Source organism: Chiloscyllium plagiosum, unplaced genomic scaffold (genome assembly GCF_037043375.1).
Source record: "Chiloscyllium plagiosum isolate Xiang-an unplaced genomic scaffold, Cpla_swu_hap1 HiC_scaffold_13, whole genome shotgun sequence".
Classification (NCBI taxonomy): domain Eukaryota; kingdom Metazoa; phylum Chordata; class Chondrichthyes; order Orectolobiformes; family Hemiscylliidae; genus Chiloscyllium; species Chiloscyllium plagiosum.
This window is the reverse complement of record NW_028270151.1, coordinates 53,370,588-53,397,654: the sequence shown is the minus strand read 5'-3', so window position 1 is coordinate 53,397,654 and position 27,067 is coordinate 53,370,588. Positions and strand designations below refer to the sequence as shown.

General features: G+C 39.0%; 1 protein-coding gene across 3 annotated transcripts in view; it reads right to left on the bottom strand.

Annotated features, from left to right (window-relative positions):
- Window positions 1–27,067, bottom strand: part of lekr1 (Leucine-, glutamate- and lysine-rich protein 1) — a 212,435-nt gene that overhangs the window by 19,913 nt on the left and 165,455 nt on the right. For all 3 annotated transcript variants that reach the window (XM_087993242.1, XM_043702179.2, XM_087993243.1), the window contains 3 exons: window positions 17,610–17,687; window positions 16,535–16,738; window positions 2,391–2,484 (listed from right to left, as the gene is read on the bottom strand). In XM_087993242.1, the coding sequence (XP_087849368.1) occupies window positions 2,391–2,484; window positions 16,535–16,738; window positions 17,610–17,687 (376 nt within the window). The remainder of the gene's footprint in view (window positions 1–2,390; window positions 2,485–16,534; window positions 16,739–17,609; window positions 17,688–27,067) is intronic.

Here is a 27,067-nt window from a genome sequence, read left to right as displayed (position 1 = left end):
ATACTACATGATCCACTAGTCCTTAAAATCTTTGCAATCTATTCAATAAAACACTTGCTAGGGTCACAATGACTTTTGTTTAATGCAGCATGAAAGATAATCTCTGTGCTGACAGTCTGTACTCTTTCACACATGTGCAAGATGTTTAGGAGGCATTAAGATTCATTTGCTTTTAACGTGTGAAGTTTCTTGTCCTTCTCGCCTCTGCACAAAGGCAGGTCAGACCCACAGTGCACGACTTCCACCACAGGTAAGGAAAGGAGGCTCTACTCAAGTCATCCTGCAAGAAACAGTACCAAACTCGATATTGTCAGCATCAGTCTGATTCACACCAGCTGAGCAACCAAATGACTCCATTGAGTTCAAATTGCTATATGTCAGATCTCTGAATAGCAAAGGCAGAGATTCCTGGTTTTTTCCTTTTCATCACATAGCTGACCAGAAATTGCTCCCATTCTCAACATTTCCCAATGGCATACGTAGGAAGACTTTGCAAGTTAATATTCAACCTGTTTGGCCACATTAGGAAAACACTCTTCTTAGCCATCAAGTATTAGAATGAAAGTGAATCCAAAGTTCCAGCTCAGAGACAGGGCTGTCCATTGTGTCACAAGGCTTCCCAGTAAATATATTATTCAAACCATGCAACTGACTTCACACAAGGTCATGCAAAGCATTAACATCCTGCTGAAGTTCAACCATGATATCATTCACTAAACAAATTCCTTCCATCTTGACAACATTATTCACTTCCATTGCTTCCTTAACTAAATACTACAGAAAACTGAATTAATTTGTATAATAAATGATGCCTATTGAGTTGATATGTGAGGTGAATATTTTTGTATCTGACTTTTTTGTTACAGAACTATACACAATCTAGGGACAGCATTACTAACAAAGATGACCGTGACCATTCAACTACTCATATATTTCACAGCATGAAATATGTATGGGACTTCTATTACTCCATAGTCAATTGCCTGGCATATCAACTCAATAGGCATCAGTTATTATACAAATTAATTCAGTTTTCAGTAGTATTTAGTTAAGGAAGCAATGGAAGTGAATAATATTGTCAAGATGGAAGGAATTTGTTTAGTGAATGATATCATGGTTGAACTTCAGCAGGATGTTAATGCTTTGCATGACTTTGTGTGAAGTCAGTTGCAACAAGTTGAGTTTATGGTGAAGGTCAAAAACAATAACTTGATCTTGAATGTTTAATTACAAAATCATTAAATATATGCATGACTTCATGTTAGATCAGGTATATTGCCGTTTAAAGTAGAATAATCTATTATAAATTATTATTAAAATGAATCTGCCTTTTGCTCAGTAGAAAACAGAACTTTGTTCAATGGTTGTATATGTGTTGTTTCAGATCAATGCAGCTACAGTTATTTGTGAATGGGTGAAAGGATACTTATTGTCACATGAAGTTTCTATCACAATTAAAAATTGCAAACATTTTGGAGGGCTGATATGAAGCAAATTTGAAATTTAACTGACATTGTCAACCTTAAATGGGTGTAAGTGAAATTCATTTGTTTTCAATCATCATAGCTCTTAACTTCTTTTCTTATATCTTATTCTGATGTTGCTGCTATTATTATGTTTTGTGGAAAATACCACAGTTTTGGCATCAATTGAAAGATTGGTACAGAAGAAACATAATCTATGAGACACAGCCTCAACTTACTTTCAAACTGTTTCTGCAAGTAAATGTAGGACATTCAAGTGCAAAAGGAACTGAACATTTTATGAGTGGGAACTGAGCATTTCAATCTGATGAAGACCAAGATTTTGATTTCCTGACAGGAACAGTCTCTTGCACGATACTCATACATTGATCAATGTAAAACTTTCTTACATCATTATTGTGAACCGGCGAGATCCATTCTCTTAAAACACATCAACACCAACATCTGCCTGTAAAATTAATATTTTGGTGAAAGCTTGCAACCAGTTTTCCAGGGCAGGCTTCACATTAGATACAGATGCTTTTTGTGAAAAAGTATGCCAGTGGGAATGACATTCAGCATTCAGTATGAGAATTACACCAATCAAGACTTGTGATTCTTATTAAAATCAGAACCAGCCAAGCTTTGCCATGGTTACTAACAATACAAAAAGAATTCTGTGCAAAAATTCAAGATGTTTTTCTTTAAAACAAAAGAACACTTCTGAGATAACCTTGGATAACAGTATGATTTATTTTAAAAGGCAATCTCCCCACTGATGGTTTGCCAAGACCACTTATCCAGAATGTCAGATTAATTTGTTGACTCATTCATGTTCTTCTCTCTATGGGTATTAATTGTAGTTGAAAAAAAATTCACTTGTCACAATACGTATTTAGAAAACCTAGCAAAACAGAAGTTCCCTACTTTCGCCCTCCAGCTATCTTCATCACCTAACATCTGGTGAAGATGTTCTTGAAGCTGTTTAATCCTGTTCTGATGTGAAATCACCATCTGTTCCCTGTAATAAAAAACAAAGTTACACATTGCTAAATGTTATAGAGCTTAAATTTTTATCAAAATGTTCAAAACAAAATTTCTCATGAAAAAACATATAAAGCATTAATTTAACAAAAATATTTTGCTGTAAACAAACAAAAGAGACAGAAAGGTACTGGATTCAAATTTATTGGACCATTCAAACTGCTGCCCAAAAAATGGACTAGATATTGCAAATAGAAGGTAGAAGGTGTTTCAACCATTTGAGTTAAATAGTCTGTGTCTGTCAATTACATTCAATGTAAAATGAGGTAGGTTACAGCTGTATTACATAAGGGTGACACAGGATGGGTGACTTTTTAAAATTACTCCCAGACATCTGAGATGTGTGAGAAAAATGATTTCCATCCATAAAGCTTCAGAGAAATAAGGAAATTAATTTATTTTTAAAGAATTCAGTTGACACTAAATGAAAGAGTGTTCTTTGGATCACCAGATATGCCTAATTAAGAGACTGTCTGAAACAAAGTGATGGAGGAACATAGTTTTGTCAAAATTGTTGGATAAGAGTCTGAAAGGCCCTGAAAGGGTTAACACTGAGGCATGCCAATATACACAACCAGTATGATGATTTCATATGGACTTGTGGGCATGACAGCTTAGGATCTTAAAAGAGTAAGACCCAACATCTAGATCTCCTCAGAGTCTTTGTAACAATGTCTATCCATCACATCGGTTAATGTGTAACTAGTTGCTAACATGCATTAAGTTATACCTTGTTAACCATAAGAGACTCTTTTAATTAGACCAAGAAATAGTTTTTCTCTACCACACTATGCCAAGCAGGCCATGTACTTTTCTAAATTTAAATAGAATAGTGGCAGCAACCTTCATCATGAGCGGCAACATAGCATAATGAACTGGTCTGTTCAGACAACATGTTAAGCTGTGATGTAAATTTGATTTGTAGCTCATACTAAATGGTACGCAGTGTTGTGAGATCTTCAAATTCAGTTCTAATTTGCCTGCTCACACAGCATAATTAGCAGCAGGGATGGGTTGAATTCGTAGGAACCCTATGAAGTAAACCCTCATTGCAATCCTCAATAAGGAAGTGTGCTCCAGTAACTGGTAAAAAAATCATTTCAGACCTGATAAGAAATGCAATGCAACAGGACAGTTAGTAACTATTTGAAAAAGGAGACTTAGTAACTCCAAAGCAGATGCATACTGTATCGCAAGGTGGTGGTTTATGGAAGCCATCCAAACTGGAGTTTAGTATTGAGTGAACAGATATTGGAGTTTCTGTGAACACAATGTAAAATCCCTGGCTGACCAAGAAAAGCTTTAAAACAACACAATAATCTAGGCTCGACAAGTGTGAAGTTTGAAATTTACTTACAGCTCAAATTGAGCATAGTGAGTAGTAAGGTAAAGGTACAGCAACTGAAATAAAGTCTCACAAAATAAATATTAACAAGTGCTAGCCAAGTAAATAATTTGCCAGGATATGTGAACTTTGCTCGAACATTAACAAATTTAAATTGAATGTTTGTAACCACAAAAGAAAATAGCTATTTTTGAGCTGTCGGTGATTTTCATTGCTGCCAGGCCAGTGGCCAACCATCAAGAAAGACATCAAGTCAAGATATTAAGAAGAAAAGACAGGGTAGAAAAAGATAGACTATTGCCATATAGGGGGCATAGTCTGAGAATTAGGGGGCTGGACCATTCAGGAGAGATTTAGAAAGCACTCTATACACAAAGGGTGGTAATGTTTGGACTTCTTCCACAAATGGCAATGGATGTTGGATTGTGGTCTTTTTTTCGATTCCCTATTGTGTGGAAACAGGCTCTTTAGCCCAACAAGTCCACACCGACCCTCCGAAGAGCATCCCATCCAGACCCATTTCCCTCTGACTAATGCACCAAATACTCTGGGCAAATTAGCATAGCTAATTCACCTAACCTGCACATCTTTGGACTGTGGGAGGAAACCTTAATTTTCAATCTGTATTCAATACATTTTTGTTCAGCAACGGTATTAAAAGATATGGTGCAAAAGTAGGTATATGGAGTTAGCCCACAGATTAGCTATGATCTCATTGAATGCTGCATCAGCCTCAAGGGGCTGAATGGCCTCCCCTTGTATTTATGTCCCAACAAGTTTAATTTTTCTTTCATAAATATCTCTGATAGAAACCAAACATTTCAATGCAGAATCTCAAACAATGTACAGGAATGATTTTATGGATTTACAGTTAGGCAAAGAAGGGATAATTTATTGGAAAATGCCAAGCAAGGAACACAATAGACAAATACAATATAAAAGCTGTTGAAATCCAGAAATTTTTATTCAAAATTAATGATAAATAGAAAAGGTCCCTATTGTGATTAGTTAATTCCCTACTAGCAATTGATACTACAGAATGAAAAAACGCCAAATAAATTACATTTGTCAGAGCAAACTCCAGATGTCATGATCTAGAATATACATTTTATGGTCTTGAAAACACTAGTATAGTGTTTGTAAGGAATTAAATGAAAACATACACAACTGGCCAAGTTTGACAATGTCATACAATCAAACTTGTTTGTAAATTTAACTTTGGTGTAAGCTGTATAACTACAAATGCCAGAAATTTAACTTACTGTTCCCAATGGAAATTCATAGAGGGAGAACTAATATAGAAGGATTATTTATCTGTCTGTTCCTGCTTTGTAGAAATTTCAATCATGAATGAGGTATTTGCTCAACTCAAATAAACACCTCCTACAAGTATGAAAATCGAGGCGCTGCTACATTGATAAAGCCTTGAGGGACTTTTAATCATGGCCTGATTAGGGCAGCTGCTTATGACTCAGGATCAGTAAAGTCTTGCCTCATAGTTAACAAAATTGATGCAACACTTAGTGATAAATGCATGATTGTGACTGTCGACTGCCAAACAGATAAAATTGAAAAAAATCTGCAAAGGTTTTCTTACTACACAGGAAAATAGGAACAGGAGTGGACCATTTAGTTCTACATGCCTGTTCTTCCATTCAAAGAGATTATGGCTGATCTGTGGCCTAATTCCATACATCTGACTTTAGCTCATATTTCTTAATATCTTTGCTTAACAAAAAAAATATATTGCAGATGTATAATTACCAACTGATCCTGCATCCATTTCTATTTGTAGAAGAGCGTTCCAAACACCTACTACATTTATTTATCTAAGTGCTTTATAACAGTCTGGCCTAATTCTCGGACCATGTTTCATAGTCCTATAATCCTCAACCAGTGGAAATAGTTTATCTGTCTTTTACTGCCTTTTACCTCTTTACCTGTCTTATCCTGTTAATATCTTGGAAGACTTCAATCAGGTCACTCTTTAAAGTGTGGACCTTTTAAAGTCTAGAGAAAACAGACCCATTTTTTATAATCCGTCCTCATAACTTAACCCTCAAAGTCCAGATATCATTCTTGTAAGTTCACGTTATACTCCCCCCAAAGTCAATACATCCTTTTTCAGGTGTGGTGCTCAGAACTGCTCACAGTACTCCAAGTGGAATCTAACCAGGGTTTTGTATAATTGCAGCACAACTTCAACATCCCTGTACTCTCGACTTCTCGATATAACGGCCAACATCCCATTAGCTTTCTTGATTATTTTCTGCACCTACTCACAACATTTTAAAAAATCAGTGCACCTAAACTCCCAAGTCTCTTTGGACATTCACTGTATTTAACTTCATATCATTTGGAGGCTATCCTAATCTATATATTTTTGATCCAAAATAGATAACCTCACACTTACTTACACTGAACTCCATCTGTCACAGTTTTGCCTATTCATTTAATTGTGTGCTCACAATTTCATGTTAACTGATCATGCCTCACACTCAAAATTCAGAACTCCTGCTTCCAATTCCTCCATTATCTCATTACCCTTTATTACTGAGGTAATCCACTCCAGTCATACAACACTCCATAGTTAAATTGGCTAGGCATTGAGATCAGATGAACTGCATCCAAGTACACTGAAGGAAGTGAGAATGGAGCACTGACAATAATCTTTCAGTCTGCCCTCGATTCAAGGGAGATTGCAGAGAACTGGGGAACTGCAGACATTATGCCCTTAATCAATACGTTTGTTAGGATAGGCTCAGCAATTAAAGATCAATCAGTTTCATTTCAATGGTGGGGAAGTTTCTAGAAACAATTATTCAGGACAGTATTAGTAGTCACATGGGGTAAAGGGAAGGACATTTAGGTAGAGCCAACATGAATTTCTAAGGGGAGGGGAGAAATCGTGTTTAACTAACTTGTTGGAGTTTTGTGAAGAGATAACAGGAAGTGTGGATCATGGTAGTATTGTTGATGCAGTGTACATAAATTTGAAAAGGCATTTGATACCGTGATAGCAATATTTGAGAAATGTTATAGCTCATGGAATAAAAGGGTAGTAACTATGTGGATACAAAACTGGTTGAGTAATAGGAAATGGAGAACAGTGATCAATGGGGTCAGTACTGGGACCCTTATTTCTTCAGATTAATGATCCAGATCATGGTGCACCAGGACAATTTCAAACTTAGTGGGAGATACAAAAGTTTGAAGCATCATAAACAGCAAGGAGGACAGAATGCAGAACTCCAAAAGGGCAGAAGTGTTAGGAAGTAGGCAGGTAGGTGGCAGATTAGGTTCAATGCAGAGAGCTGTCAAGTGTTTCATTGTGGTGGGAAGAAACTTGACACACAGTATAAAATAAAGGTTACAAAAGAGGGTGCAGGAACAGAAGGACCTGGGTGCACATGTACATAGATCACGGAAGGTGGCAAGCTAAATGGAGACAGTAATTAATCAATTATATAGTATGCTTTGCTTTGGGGCTTCAAAAAAACAGCAAGGAGGCTATACAAGCCAGCTGTTAGATGTCAGCATAATAGGAAGTGTATGATCACATTGGAGAATGTACCAGAGACATTTAGAGAAATGGTTCCTGGTATGGGGAAATTCAGCTACGAGGATAGATTGGAGTTTGGGCTGTTCTCCTTGGAAAGAAGAAGACTGAGAGGTGATCTTTAGATTAGATTACTTACAGTGTGGAAACAGGCCCTTCGGCCCAACAAGTCCACACCGACCCGCTGAAGTGCAACCCACCCAGACCCATTCCCCTTCACCTAACACTATGGGCAATTTAGTGTGGCCAATCCACCTAACCTGCACATTTTTGGATTGTGGGAGGAAACCGGAGCACCCGGAGAAAACCCACGCAGATACAGGGAGAATATGCAAACTCCACACAGAGAGTCGCCTGAGGCGGAAATTGAAACCAGGTCTCTGGCGCTGTGAGACAGCAGTGCTAACCACTGTGCCACCATGCCGCCTGATATCCAAGATATTAACAGGATAAGACAGGTAAAGAGGTAAAAGGCAGTAAAAGACAGATAAACTATTTCCACTGGTCAAGGTTTCAATGTCATGATAGATCTGGATAGAATAGATAGGGAAACATTGTTCCCACTTATGAAAAGATCAAGAACAAGATGGTGCAGACTTAAATTAGCAGAGAGTCTGGAATGCACTGCCTAAAAATGTGGTTGAGGCAGAGCTAATTCGGCATTCAAGAGGGCAACTGGAGATTACTTGAAAATAAACATTGCACAAGGGTATGGGAAAAGGCAGGCAAGTAGCACTAAATCATGATGCTCACTGGACACCCATTACCGACACGAAGGGCTAAATGACTCTTTCTGCATGTAAAAAAAAATTTTGTAATATATCTATGTCCCTACAATTTCTGGCTTATTTTGGATCTCTGATTTGATGAATCCACTACTGATGGCCATGTCTTCAGATACCTAAGTTCTAAGCTTTAGAATTTCTCCTTAAATCTTTCCACCTCACTTACCTTTCTCTCTTCCTCTTAGAACCTCCCATTTTGTGCGATGTTTGATCAGCAAATATGACCCAGTATCAAATTTTGTTTGATAATGTGTGCTTGAAGTTTTGGAACATTTTGTTGTGTTAAAGGTGTTATATAAATGCAAATTATTGTTTTGCATACTTTGAGAAATTGAAAACAGTCTTTTATCAAGGAAAGTTTAAAAAATCAAATATTTTAAGAAAGTGTTAGCACATCTATCACAATTTTGACAGAAATGAGAATTACAGAATGCAATATTTTGGTGGAAACAAAATCCTGCTCCATGTGAAGCGGATTAATGTCATTATCTCAGACCAGTACTGAGAAACTGAAAAGAAGGTTAGAATCAAGTAGTTTCTGTCACTCTTGCCCTATCATATTTGATCTTGTCTATTTATTACATTGAGGATTTGTTATGGACGATGTGATCTTTGGATTTCTTTTTCCTTGAACTCGTAGTTTAGTATAAATGGGTTTTTTATACTGCAATTATATAAATTACCTATAGAGGTCACAGTCTGAAGCCAGTAATTAATACTAATTCTGCTAAGTAACCATGGTACTTTGTTTACTACTATTTGTGGTTCTAGTATGAGCTACGGTGTTCAGATTTTTTGCACAACTGCAATTAATTCATCCTTTGGTGCTCTACAACATCAGGGGAAAACAGAAGAAATTAACAGCATTACGTCACTGGTAGAAAAATATGGCAAAGGTCAATCAATTTAAGACAGGAAAAGATCAGAAAAAAAGTTTGTAGGTGTTGTGATGCTGCTGCTCTTTTAACAAGGTTACGTTGTCCTTGTTTTTTTTTTCAGAGGGTTTGAAAACACATAGATTCTGATATGTGTGGTTTGGATGGACTTTGGGGCCAATTTGATTATAGCGAACAGATACTGCCTTAGGCAAAATGCTTTCAAGTTTAATTAAAAAAAAACACTTGTACAATGAAAAGGGAGTGGCCAGTTCTTGCAGCTCAGCTTTTCTCCAGTTTGTTTAGGCTTTCGTAGTCTGGCTGTTCAGAGCTGCTGGTCAGTTTAAGCTGAAGAATCCAAAGAAATAACCACAATGGAAGAAGGTCCATGCTAATCTCTCTGCCATCTCTCTCTCCTGTAAGAACCTGTGTCTGATTTTATCTTTTTCTCAAGAGGGTGTTTATGGGGACTGTTGCAGGCATTTGGAACAGCATCATTAAGGTGGGATAGTCTGTTGGGTTTTCGGATAGGTTCAGTTATTTTCTGTTCTGTTCTCATTTGTTCTGGTTTCATTTGGTACTCTGTAAATAAATTCTGTTTTGTTTAAAACCGAGGGGTTTTGACTAGCTGCATTACTCCTGGAATATCCACTCTAAACCTGCTTAGAACAACGAGAAAAGTTAGGGTCTGGGCTACCTTCTTGAAATGTTTTGAGGGGGTCTGGCATGGTCCTTAACAAAGTTCATAACAATGACAAATACGGATGAGACTGAGGTAACCAAATCATATAGCTGGGTAGTGGAGACAAAAAGAGACTTTGAGATAAGGAGACTTTTCTTCCCATTAGAGTGTGAATATGTGGTATAAAGTAATTCTGGATTTTTAAACTGATATCTTGATTGGAAATGAGATCAACATCTCTTGAAAAAGGAAATTAAAGACTGAAAATGTTAATACATTTTAAGCAATCTCACAAGAAGTCAAAGATGCTGTTTTGTCATGAATATGAGATGTTTTGTTCTTTAGAAGTTGGAATTGCTATAGATTTTTGAAATGAAGCCTGAAGTCAATCTGAGATCAGAACCTTGTTTTTTTTTTGATTGACAATTTAATTAAATAGCGAGCTAACATTGCTCTTGGTGAGGGGGAGATGAAATACAGCATTCTAAAACAATTTTCATATCTGTAAGAAAGGTAAATACAAGAACTACTGAATGTAAATTATCTGAATGGCATTTTCATGCATCAACATTTGAGTCTGTGGTGGGTCTGTGGGGGCTGGGGTTTAATTTAACATAAGTAACACGTGTGTTTGGTTGCAGATGGAAGTATTAAAGAAGACAAAAGGGTTGATGTAAAGACCCGAGCAACTGGATATCAAAAGTAACATTCTTACAATTATGTGGGAAAATGAGGGTGATCAGGAGGAATAGGGTGTCTGCAGCACTCCTGCAAGCTCTCCTCTAAGTCATATAACATCTGATTTGGAATAATATCAGAATTCCCACACTGGGTCAAAGACCTGGAACTTTCCATCCTAATAGCACCATTTATATACCTGCAATGAATTCTGGTGCTTCAAGAGGGTCGCTCACCATCATATCCTCAGGGTAATTAGGGATGGGCAACAAATAATGACCCTGCCAGCAATGTCCTATTAAAGAATTTTTTTAAATCCCCAGAATTAATTAAGCAAAACGTAAGTTGTGTTTTGGTTTTATTCTTTCATGGGATATTGTCATGTCTAATGTTGATTGCTCATCTGTAATTACTACAGGTATTTGCTTGCTAAGATTTAACCAAACTGCTGTGTGACTGCAATTAGATGTAGGTAAGATTAGGAAAGAACAACACTTTTCTTCTCGATTAGTGACATGGGTTTTTGATTGGTTCAAATCCTACTATGCTACTAGTGAAAATTCAATGTCCCCTAAAGAATAACACTATTCCTCTGGATTACCAGTCTAGGAGGCATTCCCATTATTCTTATAATCTCACCCCACTTTAATAAATGTGACAAATCCCTACAACCAGATGTTTTTTTTATCTCATGGTATTAGTTGAAGTAGATCAGAACATTGCACTTGCCCTAATTATAACCTGAAATTTCTCTTTGTTTAAGAACTGTCACTCCACCATTTAAGTATGTAACAGAGTTCTGCTACAAGGTTAGGAGGCAGCAACAAGAAGAATGGTTAGGTGGGAAAAGAAGGCACACAGCCAGCTGGTCATGGGGAGAAGTTGGTTCCAAAAGAAGTGGGGAGAAAAAGGCTCGAAGGTGGGTGGGAGGATTATAAGGAGGCTGAAAGAAGGCTGGATTGGGAGAAGATTACAAAAGGAACATAGAGCAGAAGATGGCAAGTGGAGCAGGGGGTGAAGAAGGCTAGAAAAGGATGAAGAGGGTATGACTATAAGGAGAAGTGGAAGATTGCAAGTGGAGAGAACAAGGTTGCAAAGGGGAAAGCGAGGCTGCAACAGGGAAGAGGGAGGCTGCAAAGGGAGACTAGATGGATACAGGGAAGCCCGCAAGGGAGAAAGGGAGCCTACATGGTAGAAGAAGGAAGCTTCATCAAAGAGTGAGGGAGGTTACAAAGGAAAGAGACAGTTTTAAACCCATCAAGAAAGCTAACTGATGACCATGAAAACTTGAAATCACTAAGTCATGGGATCATAGAGGTCTACAGCATAGTCAAAGACTCTGCAGCCAATCAACCTTATGCCTGTCAAAAACAGCCACATTACTATTCAAATCCCATTTTTTAGCATTTGGCCCATAGCCTTGTAATGATTTTTTTGTATATAAATGTAGAATGCCCAGCTCAAGGCTGCATAATTTCAGGATAGTATATGTGGAAAAGTGTGATATATGTTGTTGTAAGGAATGCTTTGTATGAATTGCTAATTTAGATTCATGTCTGAGGCATGGTAAAAAGCAAAAACTGTAACACCATTAAAATGAAGTCACGGAAATGCATGCCAATTTATTTTGTCACCAGAGGTTAGGAATTCCATTTCAGTCTCTTAAACAATCCAAATTAATCAGGAAAGGTTTTGCTGTCACCAGGAGAATGAAGCATGTTTCCCACAATTAAGAGGACCTGGCTGCTATTGTGATGGACTGGATTAAATCGAGCCCTTGTTTCACTTAATAGTGAAATCAAGTCAATATAACTGCATGTTGAATGACATGTTGCTTCGCTGACATCTAAGTGTTTCACGAGGAAGCTGGAGGGTTCTTCTTTAATGATCTTGGGAGAAAATGCTACTGACTTCCAAAATTTCCGAGTCTGCAGCTGTCTGTTGTGAGATCTGTGGAGGATCATTTTCAGTCCTCCCTTTCTCCATACCTTGCTTTCTTTTCTTGGAACAGATAAAAGAATAAAACTCTTGGTTCACCTGATGAATGCAATGCATTTCATGAAGGTGACTGCAAGAGAGAGAATCAGCAAATTAAACAAATGTGAAAGTAGACAGCAGTGATGGATATAATTGGCTGTGAGGAATTGCATGTAAAGTGAATGGTATGGGTGCAAGAAAATTGAGTGTGAGCAGTGATGTGATGGAGTAGGTTTGATAAGGCAAATTCGAGCGGGTGCAGTGATTGAAGTGTATGTACAACCAAACTCACCTTCCTTTACTAGCTTAGGCCATCAAAACACTTCTTACACTGAAGCCAGGAGCATTGCACAATGCAGTGGGCTGATGTCTCCTGGACCACCTCAAGCCATGTCTTCTTTAAGGCAACAGGCTTCTTAGTCTTATTGCTAAGGGAAAGTATTGCTCTTCAATTCCTCGCTGTCTCCAGCAGTTTATCATAAAAGACATCATTAAAACAAGGCATCTTTGTGTATCCTGAGAAATACATGTGTGGTTTCTATACTAGAGGCCCCAATTCCCGCAAGTTCCACTTTTGGATTAACTATTTGGATTCTTGAGTTTGCATCATGTCAGTCTGCACTCCCCTGCTACAATACTTTTGGTGCCAAACCTGGAATTAAAATTATAATATAGTGGCTGTATCAGAGGACCACAGCTAGACACACAGAAATTACATCCAGTTGCCCAGACTTCATTGGGACTCATGTATCAGCTTGACACATTTCACAAGGGAAATTATGTTTTTCACCACATTATAGATTGTCAGTATGAATCAGATTTAGATGAACAATGTATTGGAATTATATTTTTCCTCTAAACTTGGGGCAAAAATGAACTGGTGGATTCAAAAGCTGTAATTAAGGACTATCATTTAGCCTTTGTCCCTAAAGAAGTTGTAAATAATAGAGGTTAAAAGATTTCTAAGCTTCAAAGTTTGGCAACATGTGAGGTTGGTCTCTTAGGTAGATTAATTTGCTTCAAGTTCCGTTTCTGTCAATTTTTGAGACTAAAAGAATGTTCCCTTTCTTACAGACCGTTCCTGTTACTACACTTGTGAATTTACTGGGTTTGGAAATAAAAAGTGATGATAAAATATAATTATAGAAAATCAATTACACTAGTACTTTCAATCTTAGGATTTCAGTAAAGAGTGCTGCAAACTGTTCACCAATTACTATAACAGACACAAAAAAGTTATGTCTGTAAAGGTAAAGATTCAAAGGTAATACATTCTATAAATGCACTGAGCAAACCTAGATGGTTATTAAGTCTTTAATCAGTAATTGATTAAAAACTTTATAGTCATCTATGTTTGTTCAATATATTCATTTAAGTTGATATGACCCTTTGATCTTTTACTTTACGTTCTGTTACGATGTATTCTCTCTCACTAGCTGCCTGAAGAAGGCGCCAGGGCACCGAAAGCTTGTGGTTTCAAATAACCCGGTGTTGTGTGATTGTTGACTTTATCCACCCCAGTCCAACACTCTACATTGTGGTAAGACCTGAAAAGAGGTCTATGTTATCAACACTGGAAAGAAGCTTTGAGGTCATCAGATAGAAAGACGTTGCTAGGCCAACAAACCTGGAAAGAATTAGTTGAATAAACAATCTTAAAGTTAAGATAAGTGATATTTCACTGGGATTGAGTATCTGCACAGGGCATTGCTGGGGAAAAACGCTGAATCTTTGGTTTAGTTGCTTGTATTAAGATTTTGTTAAATTGCCTTATACAAAGTTTGTTTTTCTTGTGTCTAATGATCTTGTTTTTATTGTTAAAAGAACATTGACAGACTTGCAGGAATATGTTCAGTGACTGTTCATGGTAACCAAACTGCATAAAAGAAACTTATGATCTATCGAGCCAGATTTCACTCTCGGATTGACTTGTCCAGTATTACGATCATACTTGCATCATAACAAAAGTAGATGAAATGCAGATATTGAAACATTTAGAATACAGGAAATGAATTTGGGAATTAGAAACAGTTTTGCAACAAATATGAAGAAAAACTGATAGCAGTTATATCACTTGGCTGCAACTGAACATGAGTGGAAAATAAAAAGATAGGGATCATAATATTTTTGGCAGAAGAATAACGGGCAAAAGTAGTTAAGAATAGATACTGTAGACGAAGTAGATGAAAACAAAAAAAATAGATTCAGACAAAGTAAACCATAGATTCCCTATAGTGTGGAAATAGGCCCTTCGGCTCAATAAATCCACACTGCCCCTTGAAGAGTAACCCACCCAGTATCCTATTACTCTGCATTTACCCTGACTAATGCACCTAACCTACACATTCCTACTATAGACAATTTAGCATGGTCAATTCACCTAACCTGCACATCTTTGGATTGTGAGAGCAAACCAGAGCAAACACATGCAGGCATGGGGAGAATGTGCAAACTCCACACAGCCAGTTGCCCGAGGCAGGGATCAAACCCGGGTCTCTGACGCTGTGAGGCAGCACTATTAATCACTGAGCCATCATGTCACCCCAGTTAAATACTTTCTAGCTAGTCAGTACAAATTGCCAATACAGGCTAGACTTTCTCGACCCAGTCTGGGATCAATCCATGACAGGGATGCTTTAAAATGATGTCTAGGACCTAATTCTGAGATTCGAACCACCTGCAATCCTGAGGGATGCAGTATAAAGAAACCCAGCATGAACTAGCAACCTTAACAATGCATGACAATTGAGAATCTCAGAATCCCTGTAATTTTGATGGACTTGGGCCAATTTTCAAAAGCAACAGTGTACATCAACTCAAAGCTGTCATGAGCCATGGAGGAATATTGCTCTAGAATCGAAATATTTTTGACAGGCATAATTAAATACTGTATGAAAATTAAATATGCTTATAGTGCAGTGATTGATGATAGGACTTTGTTCTTAAAAGGTAAGTGACTATTAAATTGGCCAGCAATGTGAAAGTAGAAAAATATTCAGATGCCAGGGCACATTATTTATTGGATAGAATGTCCTTTTGTATTTACAATATTGAAATTCAGATTTGGCTGTGTTAGTTATCTTCAGTGCTATAATCATTTGATTTAATTTCAGCTTAGATCATTTGAGTGTTTCAAAAGCTTGCACAGATTAATGTATTCTTCAAATAATTTTGAAGACTTTAATATATTCAGCTCTGGTGGTTTACATTTGTGCAATATAATATTGTTATAAATGATGGGCTGAGCTTCAAGATTCACTAATGGATTTAGCCCAGCTGTCAAGGTTACTATGCATACATATTTAATAATTTTATGAGATCCTAATTTTTTTAAAAAATAGTTTGTGAATTACCATTTGTTTGACAGTTTTAGGAACGTATCAAAGGCTCCCTGTTGTTATTATAGGGCTCATGAGATCTGTAAACAGTGGCTTCTGGCTGAGTGCATATGGGCATTGAGGGAACTATGGGTGACTTGGTTAAAAGAGGATTAAGATGAGGTATAGGAATGAATGGCATGAAGAGGCATGGGGTCATAGGGTATACAGTGAATTTGGAAGGGGTATGGAGAATAAGGGGTGTAATTGGAGGCCAGGGGAGTAAGAGTTGAGGGTAAGGGTCCTCATCTCCACAACTATGCCCCAGATTGTATAGGCGGGCCTTTTAACCCAGCTATGTTGGAATCTACTAACCTCTCTTTCCATCTCAGGCCTGCTTCAGGCAACATCAGCCCTACTACCATTCCAGCATAAAGATAGCATGGGTGAGTGCTGCCAAATCAGAGTTCAGACTGAATCAAGAACATAGCCTGACTGGCTATTGCTGCCTGCAAGATGAAAATCTGATTCCATGTTACCTAAGTTTAGGCATGCCATTTTGTGGCCTCGATAGGAAAATATAAATCACATGGATTTCATGGTCCTTAAAAGAAGTTTTATGATAGGCAGTTGGATAAAAGACAAATGAATGGAATTTAGAATATCATAGTTGAGAATACAGAGATGCCAGGGGAGGAGGGGAAGGACCACCACTGATATTGTTTGCATGGGAAGAGAGATAGGTCATGATATAAATGATCTTTATTTCAAATATATTTTCTAAAAGAGCAACATCATTTGACTTTTACCTTTCTTGTTTCAATGCTTCCAGCTTCTCTTCTGCCTGACTTAGGGCAGTTTTTAGAGTCAGTATTTCATTTTGAGAGACTGATGATCGGTCTTGTAATTTTGACTCCTGGCGAACTTTGATTTCTAGCTGTTCTTCTAAACTCTTACACTTTTGTTCACAACGTAGCCATTGTTTCTCTTTTTCTTCAATCTCTTTGCAATATCTGTGATAATATAAAGAATACCCATAACTGAAATAATCTGCCTATAATAGTAGTAGTGTACAACAGCAAATGAAAACCTGTTCAAAAGGGCCACAACACACTGCAGTACACCAGAACTGCAAAAAGAGGAAGAAGAACACCTATACAATATATTCGCCAAAAACGGATACCCGTGCAATTTCATCAACAGATGTCTAAGGGAAAGACAACGGAACGAGGACATGCCACAACCCAAAGGAGTAGCCACATTACCATACATCATGAGCATTTCCGAACTGACAGCCAGACTACTGCGACCACTAGGACTTATAACAGCACACAAACCAACAGCCACTCTCAGACAATAACTCACCAGAACGAAGGACCTGATACCCAGCATGAGCAAAACCAATGTAGTGTACAAAATCCCATGCAAGGACTGCACAAAACACTACATAGGACAAACAGGAAGACAGCTAATGATCCGCATCCATGAACACCAACTCGCCACGAAATGACACGACCAGCTATCCTTAGCCACACATGCAGATGACAAGCAACATGAGTTCGACTGGGACAACACTACTATTATAGGACAAGCCAAACAGAGAACAGCTAGGGAATTCCTAGAGGCATGGCACTCATCCACAGATTCAATCAATAAGCACATCGACCTGGACCCAATATACCGATCACTGCAATGGACAGCTGGAACTGACAACTGGAAGCGGCAGAGACAAACCACTATAAATGCTGGAGGAAACATCATAGAAGCACTTCACAGGAGGCTCCCAAGCACTGAGGATGTCACCTAGACAGGGGACGAAATGTCTGCAACACAAATTCCTAGCTTGGCGAACAGAACCACAACAAATGAAAACCTATTACTTACCTGGATTCCCTCTCATTATGTACAGACTCCAGTTTTGTTAGCTTTGAGAGAAGATCTTCCACTTCCTTTGATTGATTCCTATGTAGTTATAAAAGCAACAATGATTACATTTTCCAATACCCATTCTTTGTTACATAAACACCAAAATTAGAGACTAGACGGTAACTTTTGCTGGCAGCAGAAAGCAAAAAGGAGAGAAGGCAATCTTTTTCAACAGTTGGGGTTGCAGCCAGAGCTGGCATGATTAACTGAAAATTCTGCTCTTCTCTAGCTTAGACCTCCTCTGCTACCCCACTTCCTTTGCCTGGTCACCTGGTCAATGCCATAAGGTCTGGAATTCCTTTGTCTTCACTTTTCCTACTGTTTCACTTCCTTTAAGGCATGACATAAAATGTAACTCATTGAACTAATGTTTAATCATGCCTCTTAATTTCTCCTGTGTGGCTTGGTATACATTTCTTTTATTATACTTCTATCCTGGGATATTTTATCATATTAAAGATATTGTGTAAATGCAGGTTTTGGTTGCTATATTGTACCTGTAGACCAGCTCCAACTGAAGCAACACAAATACAAAGTGACGCATCTAAAATTGCAAAATAAAAAACATTGAGCAACACTGAATGCTTAGGCAACAGGTTGATCATATGAACAATGAATTTTCATTTGTATTTAATAGGAATATCATCAATTGAAGGTACTTGAATTTCTTCAAATTGTCAGAAGAAAGCTAGTCACAGCAATTCATGCAACTGCACACTGTTAATATCAGAACAGAATATGTTCAAAATAAAGTATTTATGCCCAACTGTATTCTATGTTAGTGAATTGTGGCATTGACAATAGAAGAATGGCATTCTGCCATGTTGCCATCAGTGAGAATTAAAGTTGTAATATTTTTAAAAAATACTTCCAGACTTGCTGAAAATGTGAGGAAATAACATTGTAGAAGAGAAAAGGGCTATGTGGATATTAGAGAACAATTGGATAAATAATAGTTAAAAATCACACAACACCAGGTTATAGTCCAACAGGTTTATCTGGAATCACTAACTTTCGGAGCACTGCTCCTTCATCAGGTGGTTGACAACTCCATTTGGCACTCACTTGCTGCGGTATTCACCACCCCACTCACTGTTCTGCTCAACCATCCCATTTTCCACTCTGTTCACTGCTTTAGTCACTGCTGTGCTCACAACCCCACTTTGCAGTCTAGTTGCTGCACTTGCATGCTACTCCTTTGGTTACTCCATTTACTGCGCTGCTTGCCCATCTCACTTGCTACTATAGTTGCCATACCACTTTCTGCTCTGCTGACTGCCGCTCTCACTGCCCTGCCTGCTGCTTCAGTCACTGCTCCATTCATTACTCTCCTGACTGTTCTGCTCAGAGAATGGCAAACAGCAAAGAATCAAGGCAGTGAGCAGCATAGAGGCAGTGGGTGGAGGAACAGGAACAGGCCTGACAAGTGTTGGAGTGAGGTTGTATGAGTTTTGCAATCCAAGGATTTGAACTGAATTAATTTAAAATATTTGAAAATAATCCCTTTTATTGGTTCTATTCTTTGATGCAAGCAGCTAACTTCAGCATTGCCAACACTGATATCACAGACATTGTACCTGCATGAGTGGTAAGTGAGCCCCCTGAAGTTGTGGTGGCAGCCTTTCTAACATTTCTTTACAAAAATACTTAATTTATGAGCTGAAGAGATTTGTTGGTTATTATTAACAATAATGTTATTAAAATACCTACACTGATAATCTAAGTAATACTTGTAATACTTACACTGATAACTTAATGACTTAACTTTCTCTTGCACATTCAATGTGCAGTTAATGTCTAAATGCATCAATTTTATACAAACTGTAAATGCATTAAGTGTGGGAAATTCTTAGAACTAGCCATTTGGATACAGAACTGGCTCAAAGGTAGAAGACAAAGGGTGGTGGTGGAGGGTTGTTTTTCAGACTGGAGGCCTGTGACCAGTGGAGTGCCACAAGGATCGGTGCTGGTCCACTACTTTTCATCATTTATACAAATTATTTGGATGTGAGTTTAAGAGGTATAGTTAGTAAGTTTGCAGATGACATGAACCTTGGAGGTGTAATGGACAGCGAAGAAGGTTACCTTGGATTACAACGGGATCTTCATCAGATGAGCCAATGGACTCATGGGTGGCAGATTGAGCTTCATTTAAATAAATGCGAGGTGTTGCATTTTGAAAAAGCAAATCTTAGCAGGACTTATACACTTAATGGTCAGGTCTTAGACAGTGTTGCTGAACAAAGACACCTTGGAGTGCATGTTCATAGCTCCTTGAAAGTAGAGTCACAGGTAGATAGGATAGTGAAGAAGGCGTTTGGTATGTTTTCCTTTATTGGTCAGAGCATTGAGTACAGGGGTTGTGAGGTCATGTTGTGGCAGTACAGGACATTGGTTAGGCCACTTTTGGAATATTGCATGCAACTCTGATCTCCTTCCTATCAGAAGGATGTTGTGAAACTTGAAAGGGTTCAGAAAAGATTTACAAGGATGTTGCCAGGGTTGGAGGATTTGAGCTATAGGGAGAGGTTGAATTAGACTGGGGCTGTTTTCCCTGCAACGTCGGAGGCTGAGGGGTGACCTTATAGAGGTTTACAAAATCATGAGGGGCATGGATAGGATAAATAGACAAGATCTTTTCCCTGGGGTGGGGGAGTCCAGAACTAACGGGGATAGGTTTAGGGTGAGAGAGGAAAGATATAAAAGAGACCTAAGGCGCAACCTTTTCACGCAGAGTGTGGTGCGTGTGTGGAATTGTCTGCCAGAGGAAACAGTGGAGGCTAGAACAATTACAATATTTAAAAGGTATCTGGATGCGCATATGAATAGGAGTTTGGAGGGATATGAGCCGGGTGCTGGTAGACGGGACTAGATTGGGTTGGGACGTGTTGGACCGAAGGGTCTGTTTCCGTGCTGTACATCTCTATGACTCTACAACTCTATGAGCTAAAGATGGTTTGGTGCAAATCAGGCAGAAATTTGTATCAAATCATTTTTAATAAAGCAGAATATTTATTCTTAGTTTCAGTGATTTATTTTCTGGTGTTACTTTAAAAATAATCAGTCTCTTTCTTTTACGAAGATTTTTGTCAACGCTAATGTCTTCCAGCTCCTCAACTTACATCAAGATCCTCATCACTGTATTTCACTATTCTTTCTCTTGTGCAGACAGCTATATGCAGTCTTCTACTCCTCCTGTATGTCTGATGTAGAGAAGCAGTGACTTGTAAACAGATCTACTAAAAGTGCTCTTAAGAGCAAGGATCCAACTAAAAGACATCTGCTTTACATCACCTTTTTCATCTACAGCATGTTGTTCAGACTCTAAGTAATGTGTATCCCACTTTTTCTCGCGCTGAAAGCAGGCTTTTATCATGAGTCCATTTTAGTTTGAGTTTATGTTCTGAAGGCTTTCTGAGCAATTTTAAGCTCCACATACTTTAGGCTTTAATGTCTTTAATGTGTGTAACAGGTACAATAGATAGAATATTGTTGAGGTGTTCGGATCTATTTCTTTTTGTGGAACCCGTCAAAACACAAGAAAATCATACAGTGAGGCAACCAGCAGGCCTTCCCCTAGAATCAACTCCCGGGGCTATCAACAGTAGGAAAATTGTATTCCAGCACAATCTGCAACCTCATGGATTGGCATACCCCTTACTCAACCATTACCATCAAGCTAGGACAGCAACCCCATTTCAATGGAGAATGCAGGAGGGCATGCCAGGAGCAGTACCAGGAATATTTAAAAGGGAAGTTTCAAGCTGATGAGTTAAGCAATGCCACAACCAATGGGTCTGATCCAAACTCTGCAGTCCTGTCACATCCAGTCATGAATGGTGTTGGACAATTAAGCAATTCACCAGAGGAGGAAACTCCACAAATACCCTCATTCTCAATGATGAAATAGACTAGCACATCAGTGCAAAAGATAAGGCTGAAGCATTTACAGTAATCTTCAGCCAGAAGTGTCAAATGATGATCCATCCTGGGCTCCTCCAGTAGTCCTCAGCAATACAGATACCAGTCTTCAGCTAATTTCATTCACTCCACATGATATCAAGAAATAGCCGGAGGCATTGAATGTTGCATAGGCTATGGGCCATCACAACATTCTGGCAATAGTACTAAAGACTTGCACTCCATAACTTGCTGCTCTCCTGGCCAAGCTGTTCCAATACAGTTGCAACAGTGACATCTCCTCAATAATTATCAGCCCATCAGCCTACTATCGATCATCAGTAAAGTGATGGAAGGTGTTATCAACAGTGCCATCAAGCAGCACTTGCTCAGCAACAGCCTGCTCAGTGATGCCCAGTTTGGGTTCTGCCAGGTCCACTCAGCTTTTGACCTTATTTCAACCTTGACTCAAATATGAACAAAAAAGCTGAATTCCAGAGGTGAGACGACAGTAACAGCCTTTGACATCAAGACAGCATTCAACTGAGTATGGGATCAATGACAATCAGTGAACAAGCATTCTGGTGGAAGGTGTTATATCTGGCACATAGGAGGATGGATGTGGTTGTTGGAGGTCAATCATCTCAGCTCTACTACATATCTGCAGGTGTTCCTCAGGATAGAGTCTTGGTACAATCATCTTCAACTGCTTCATCAGTGACCTTCTCTCTATCTTGAAGTCAGGAGTGGGGATACTCGCCTTTGATTGCATAATATTCAGCACCATTCATAAATGATGTGGAAGTGACGGTGTTGGATTGGGGTGGACAAAGTTAAAAATCACACTACACCAGGTTTCAGTCCAACAGGTTTATTTGGGAAGTACGAGCGTTTGGAGCGCTGTTCCTTCATCAGGTAGCTAGTGGAGCTGGATCATACAACACAGAATTTATAGCAAAAGTTCATAGTGTCATACGACTGATGTAATATACTAAACAAACCTAAACAATCCTGTTCCACTAGCTACCTGACAAAGGAGCAATACTCCGATAGCTTGTACTTCCAAATAAACCTGTTGGACTATAACATGGTGTTGTGTGATTTTTACATACATTCATAAATGAAGCAGTCCATGTTCAAATGCAACATGATCTGGGCAATATCCAGGCTTGGGTTGAAAAGTGACAAGTAAAATTCATGCCATACAAATGCCAGGCAACAACCATTTCAAATAACAGTCAATCTAAGCAACACCCCTTGATGTCTAATGGTGTTAGAATCTTTAGAAGGGGACTGATAATTGCTGAAACTTTGTCCAGACTAAGGTGGAAATTCAGAAAAAAATCGATCAAATAACAGTTGATATCAAACAACACAGGTATTAACAAAACAAGATGCCAACGCATATGTCAGAAAATTGCCAGAGGGGGTGTTGTGCAGAAGAAGCATGTGGATGAAGAAGAACAGTGAAAAATGGCTAAGCCTTTGAGGTAGTCTGAAGGAATGACTTTTATTTATATAGCTCTGATCCAGGCATATAGTAATTGATGTTCTAAAGAGAAAAATGATTGCCAACTTGCATTCAGCAATATTCTGTGAATAACAATGTGATAAATGAGCTGCTAATCTATGTTCTCACGATTCATCAGAATACAATAATCACTCCACTCTCCTTCAAATAAATACACATAACATGAAAAGGAATACTTAATCAAATAACTCTCTGACTTTGGTATTTTGTGGTCTACTGCAGTTATTTACAACTTTTTAATGTAGATTATGTAAACATTAAACCTTGTGGGCAGCACGGTGGCACAGTGGTTAGCACTGCTGCCTCACAGCGCCTGAGACCCGGGTTCAATTCCCGCCTCAGGCGACTGACTGTGTGGACTTTGCACGTTCTGCCCGTGTCTGCGTGGGTTTCCTCCGGGTGCTCCGGTTTCCTCCCACAGTCCAAAGATGTGCAGGTCAGGTGAATTGGCCATGCTAAATTGCCCGTCATGTTAGGTAAGGAGTAAATGTAGGGGCATGGGTGGGTTGCGCTTCGGCGGGTCGGTGTGGACTTGTTGGGCCGAAGGGCCTGTTTCCACACTGTAATCTAATCTAATCTAATCTTAATATCAGCATAAATCACAATGACTAAGAAAGTTCTCGTCAAAAACTGAAGACTAGTTGTAGCGATGTAAAACTTGAGCCCACAGCTTTCACCTAAGTAGATTGAGCGCAATTACAAATATGTTACACAAAAATTGTCACTTCGCTTTCTTCTTGTTTCATTACATTGTAAGGCAGTCTATAGGAGATTAAAAATTGTACAACACCAGGTTATAGTCCAACAGGTTTATTGGAAACACTAGCTTTCAGAGCTCTGCTCCTTCATCAGGTGGTAGTGAAATATAAGATTGTAAGACAGAAGTTATAGCAAAAGTTTACAGTGTGATGCAATTGAAATGATATATTGAAAAAGACCTAGATTGTTTGTTAAGCCTCCCATCTTTTAGAATGACCATGTTGGTTTCAGTTCTTTCATATGTAAACTTTAACAATATAGGTGCCATGCCAGCTCAGATAATACATTGAAGGTGTGAGGTTAAAGTCTGTCCATCTGTGCCCCAATGTTCAGACTGATTTTATTTGTAAAAAAAGGGATTTACAGAATCTTACATGGATTCATGCAGTTTTTGAGTAAAATAAAATGCAATTCTGCAAGTACAAATTCACCCCACGAACGTGTGTGTGTGTGTGCACGCGCATGCATGTGGGTGGGTGTGAGACAGTGTGTAGTGCAATGGGGTCACCTGTAGTGTGACATGAATCCAAGGTCCCAGTTCAGGCCATCTCCATGGGTACCGAACTTGGCTATCAGCCTCTGCTTGGCCACTCTGTGCTGTTGCTCATCCCAAAATCTGCCTTGGAGGATGGTCACCCGAAGGTCTGAGGCTGAATGTCCTGAACCGCTGAAGTGTTCTCCATCTGGGAGGGAACACGCCTGGCTGGTAATTGTTGTGTGGTGTCCATTCATCTGTTGCTGTAGCCTCTGTTCAGTCTCGCCAATGTATCATGCCTCAGGGCATCCCTGCCTGCAGTGTATGAGATAGACAACATTGGCTGATTCACACGAGTGCCTGCTGCGTACATGGTGGATGGTGTCCCCACGTGTAAAGGTGGTATCCGTGTCAACGCTCTGACAGGTCTTGCAGCATCTGCCATGACAGGGTTGTATGGTATTGTCTTGAAGGCCAGGCAGTTTGCTGCGAACAATGACCTGTTTGAGGTTTGGTGGTTGTTTAAAGATCAGAAGTGGAGAATCGGGGAAGGTCTTGGCGAGGTGCTCATCCTCATTGATAATGTGTTGCAGGCTGCGAAGAACATGGCATAGTTTTTTGGCTTCTGAGAAGTACTGGACAATCCTTCGTTGCCTTTTTAAATCCAATTATTGACAATTAAATACAGTTAAAAGCTTTTTCACTGTTGCCATGATCCAGCGCCATTTTGAATAGTTTAAAATAAGAAAAAAATAGAAAGATATAGTTTAAAGAGAGTCAATCAATCCTGAGCTAGCTCAGCGTCAGCATGCCTGCACTGTCAACCTTCCTTCATCACCTCATTCCTGTCTATATGAAATCCAACTAATACTGACATTGCCACTCTTCAGGTGCCATCTTTCACCACTGAGCTGATTCTGCTCCGCCACCACCTCTCTGCTGCGTGCGTAACACCCACCAATGTCAGAGTTGCATCTCTCGCTGCTGGGCTCACCTCAATAATGTTGCCATGATGCCCTTCCACCAGCAGCACCAAATCCAGTCAACAACAAAGTCACCTCAGGCAACACCTTTCACTCCTGGGCCTCCCGTATTGACATCACCTCCACCAATGTAGCAGATTCCATTGCCACATTCTGCCCTGTTGTGAGGTGTTTTACTTGTGGAATGAGAGAGACAAGTATTAACGAACATGAAAGTGGGCAGCACGGTTGTGACTTTTTGTACGTGGTGGGGGGGGGGGGGGGGGGGGGAGTGTCCCAAGCGAGAGAGCAGGAATGTGTGAAGGACAGCGAGTGAGGGAAGATGGTGCAGGCAATAGTCAGAGTGATAGATAGAGCATGAGCATCGGCACAGATAGAGTGAGTGTAAGGTGTTGAAGAGAAAAGATTGGCAGTTACGTTGGCCAAGTGGAGAACGTCATTCATCTTCTTCTTATATTACGATGCTTTCCTCCAGATGGCTGAGACTGCACTGACCTGGGTAACAACTTCAGACCATGATCGAGTGCTGTGGCCTTCATTGCCAATCCTGCAGGCTCTCCAGGGCTACCAGGTTCCTGTTCACAAAGTGAGGTGTCAGGTTTCCTTGTTTGCTATGCTGGGGCAAAGATCAGGAATTGCACAGGCCTTCTGAAGATTCCAAGATATCACAGCAGTAGCCAGTTGTTCCAAGTGTCGTACGTGGTAGAATGGGGCTAGAATCAGGTGAGGAAGCACAATAGGTGCATGCAGATAGATAATTAGGGAAATTTGGTAAAGCATAGCACAAGATCTCATCAGGTCTCATGGAGAAAAATTCTATGTCACTTGATGAAATTGAGACTTAGTCAAAAAACATAAGGTTCAGTCCAATGCAACTGATGCCATTTGCACAAGGAATAAAAGGTAATATGCTGTGTTGACTTGATACACGTTTAGCAATCCAGATGGCCATCTAAACAAGCTTCTTAAAGTATCAACTAGTGGCTTCTCAATTGCCCACTTTATTAATCCATAGATTGAAAAGGAAAAGGGATAAGGATTAGATTTGTTTAAATACTACTAAAAGTAACAAGAATCCATTATCACTCAATCTAATAGTTTAAATTACATCAGTTAGCACGATTATTACAGTAATATTGCAGTCTGTTCCTGTGAAATAACTTGATTGTGCAACAAAGTCACTTGGTGATCAATCTCTCTGGAATATATTATGCAATATCTGGTATATAAATAAATGAGTGAGTCAAGAACAGTAAGAATTAAATCAATGTCACTTCTGCAACATAGTGAGAGGAAATATTAATGTTGGAGAGAAAAATATGCATTCCCTGTAAGATACCCAGGTGCATGTATTTGAAATCTTCCTGGTTTTTCATTACTTTATTCTTTTTATCATTTTTTGTTTGGAGCTGTAAACTATGAGCTGAGAGTTGAAAGTTTACCTCTGGATTGTTGACAGCAGCTTGCGTTAAAAAAAGAGAACAAACAAGCTGTTGATTGCTTTTGAGGCCACGCATATAAGTTAATTGTGAGTTGATTTTTTTAAAAGTGCTCCATAGACGCTTCAACTGCAGAGAGGTATCATTCTATAACAGATGGTAGATGTTTGAATAGTAAATAGAGCATCACAGGGAGACAACCCATCTAACACAGAAAAACCAAAGTTTGAAATGGTTTTTGAACTATGTTTAAGTCAGAAATATTGTGTCTACAAAAGCTACAGGACAGAGGTTTGATGGGTTCCTCTTGTCCTCTTATTATCAACTTA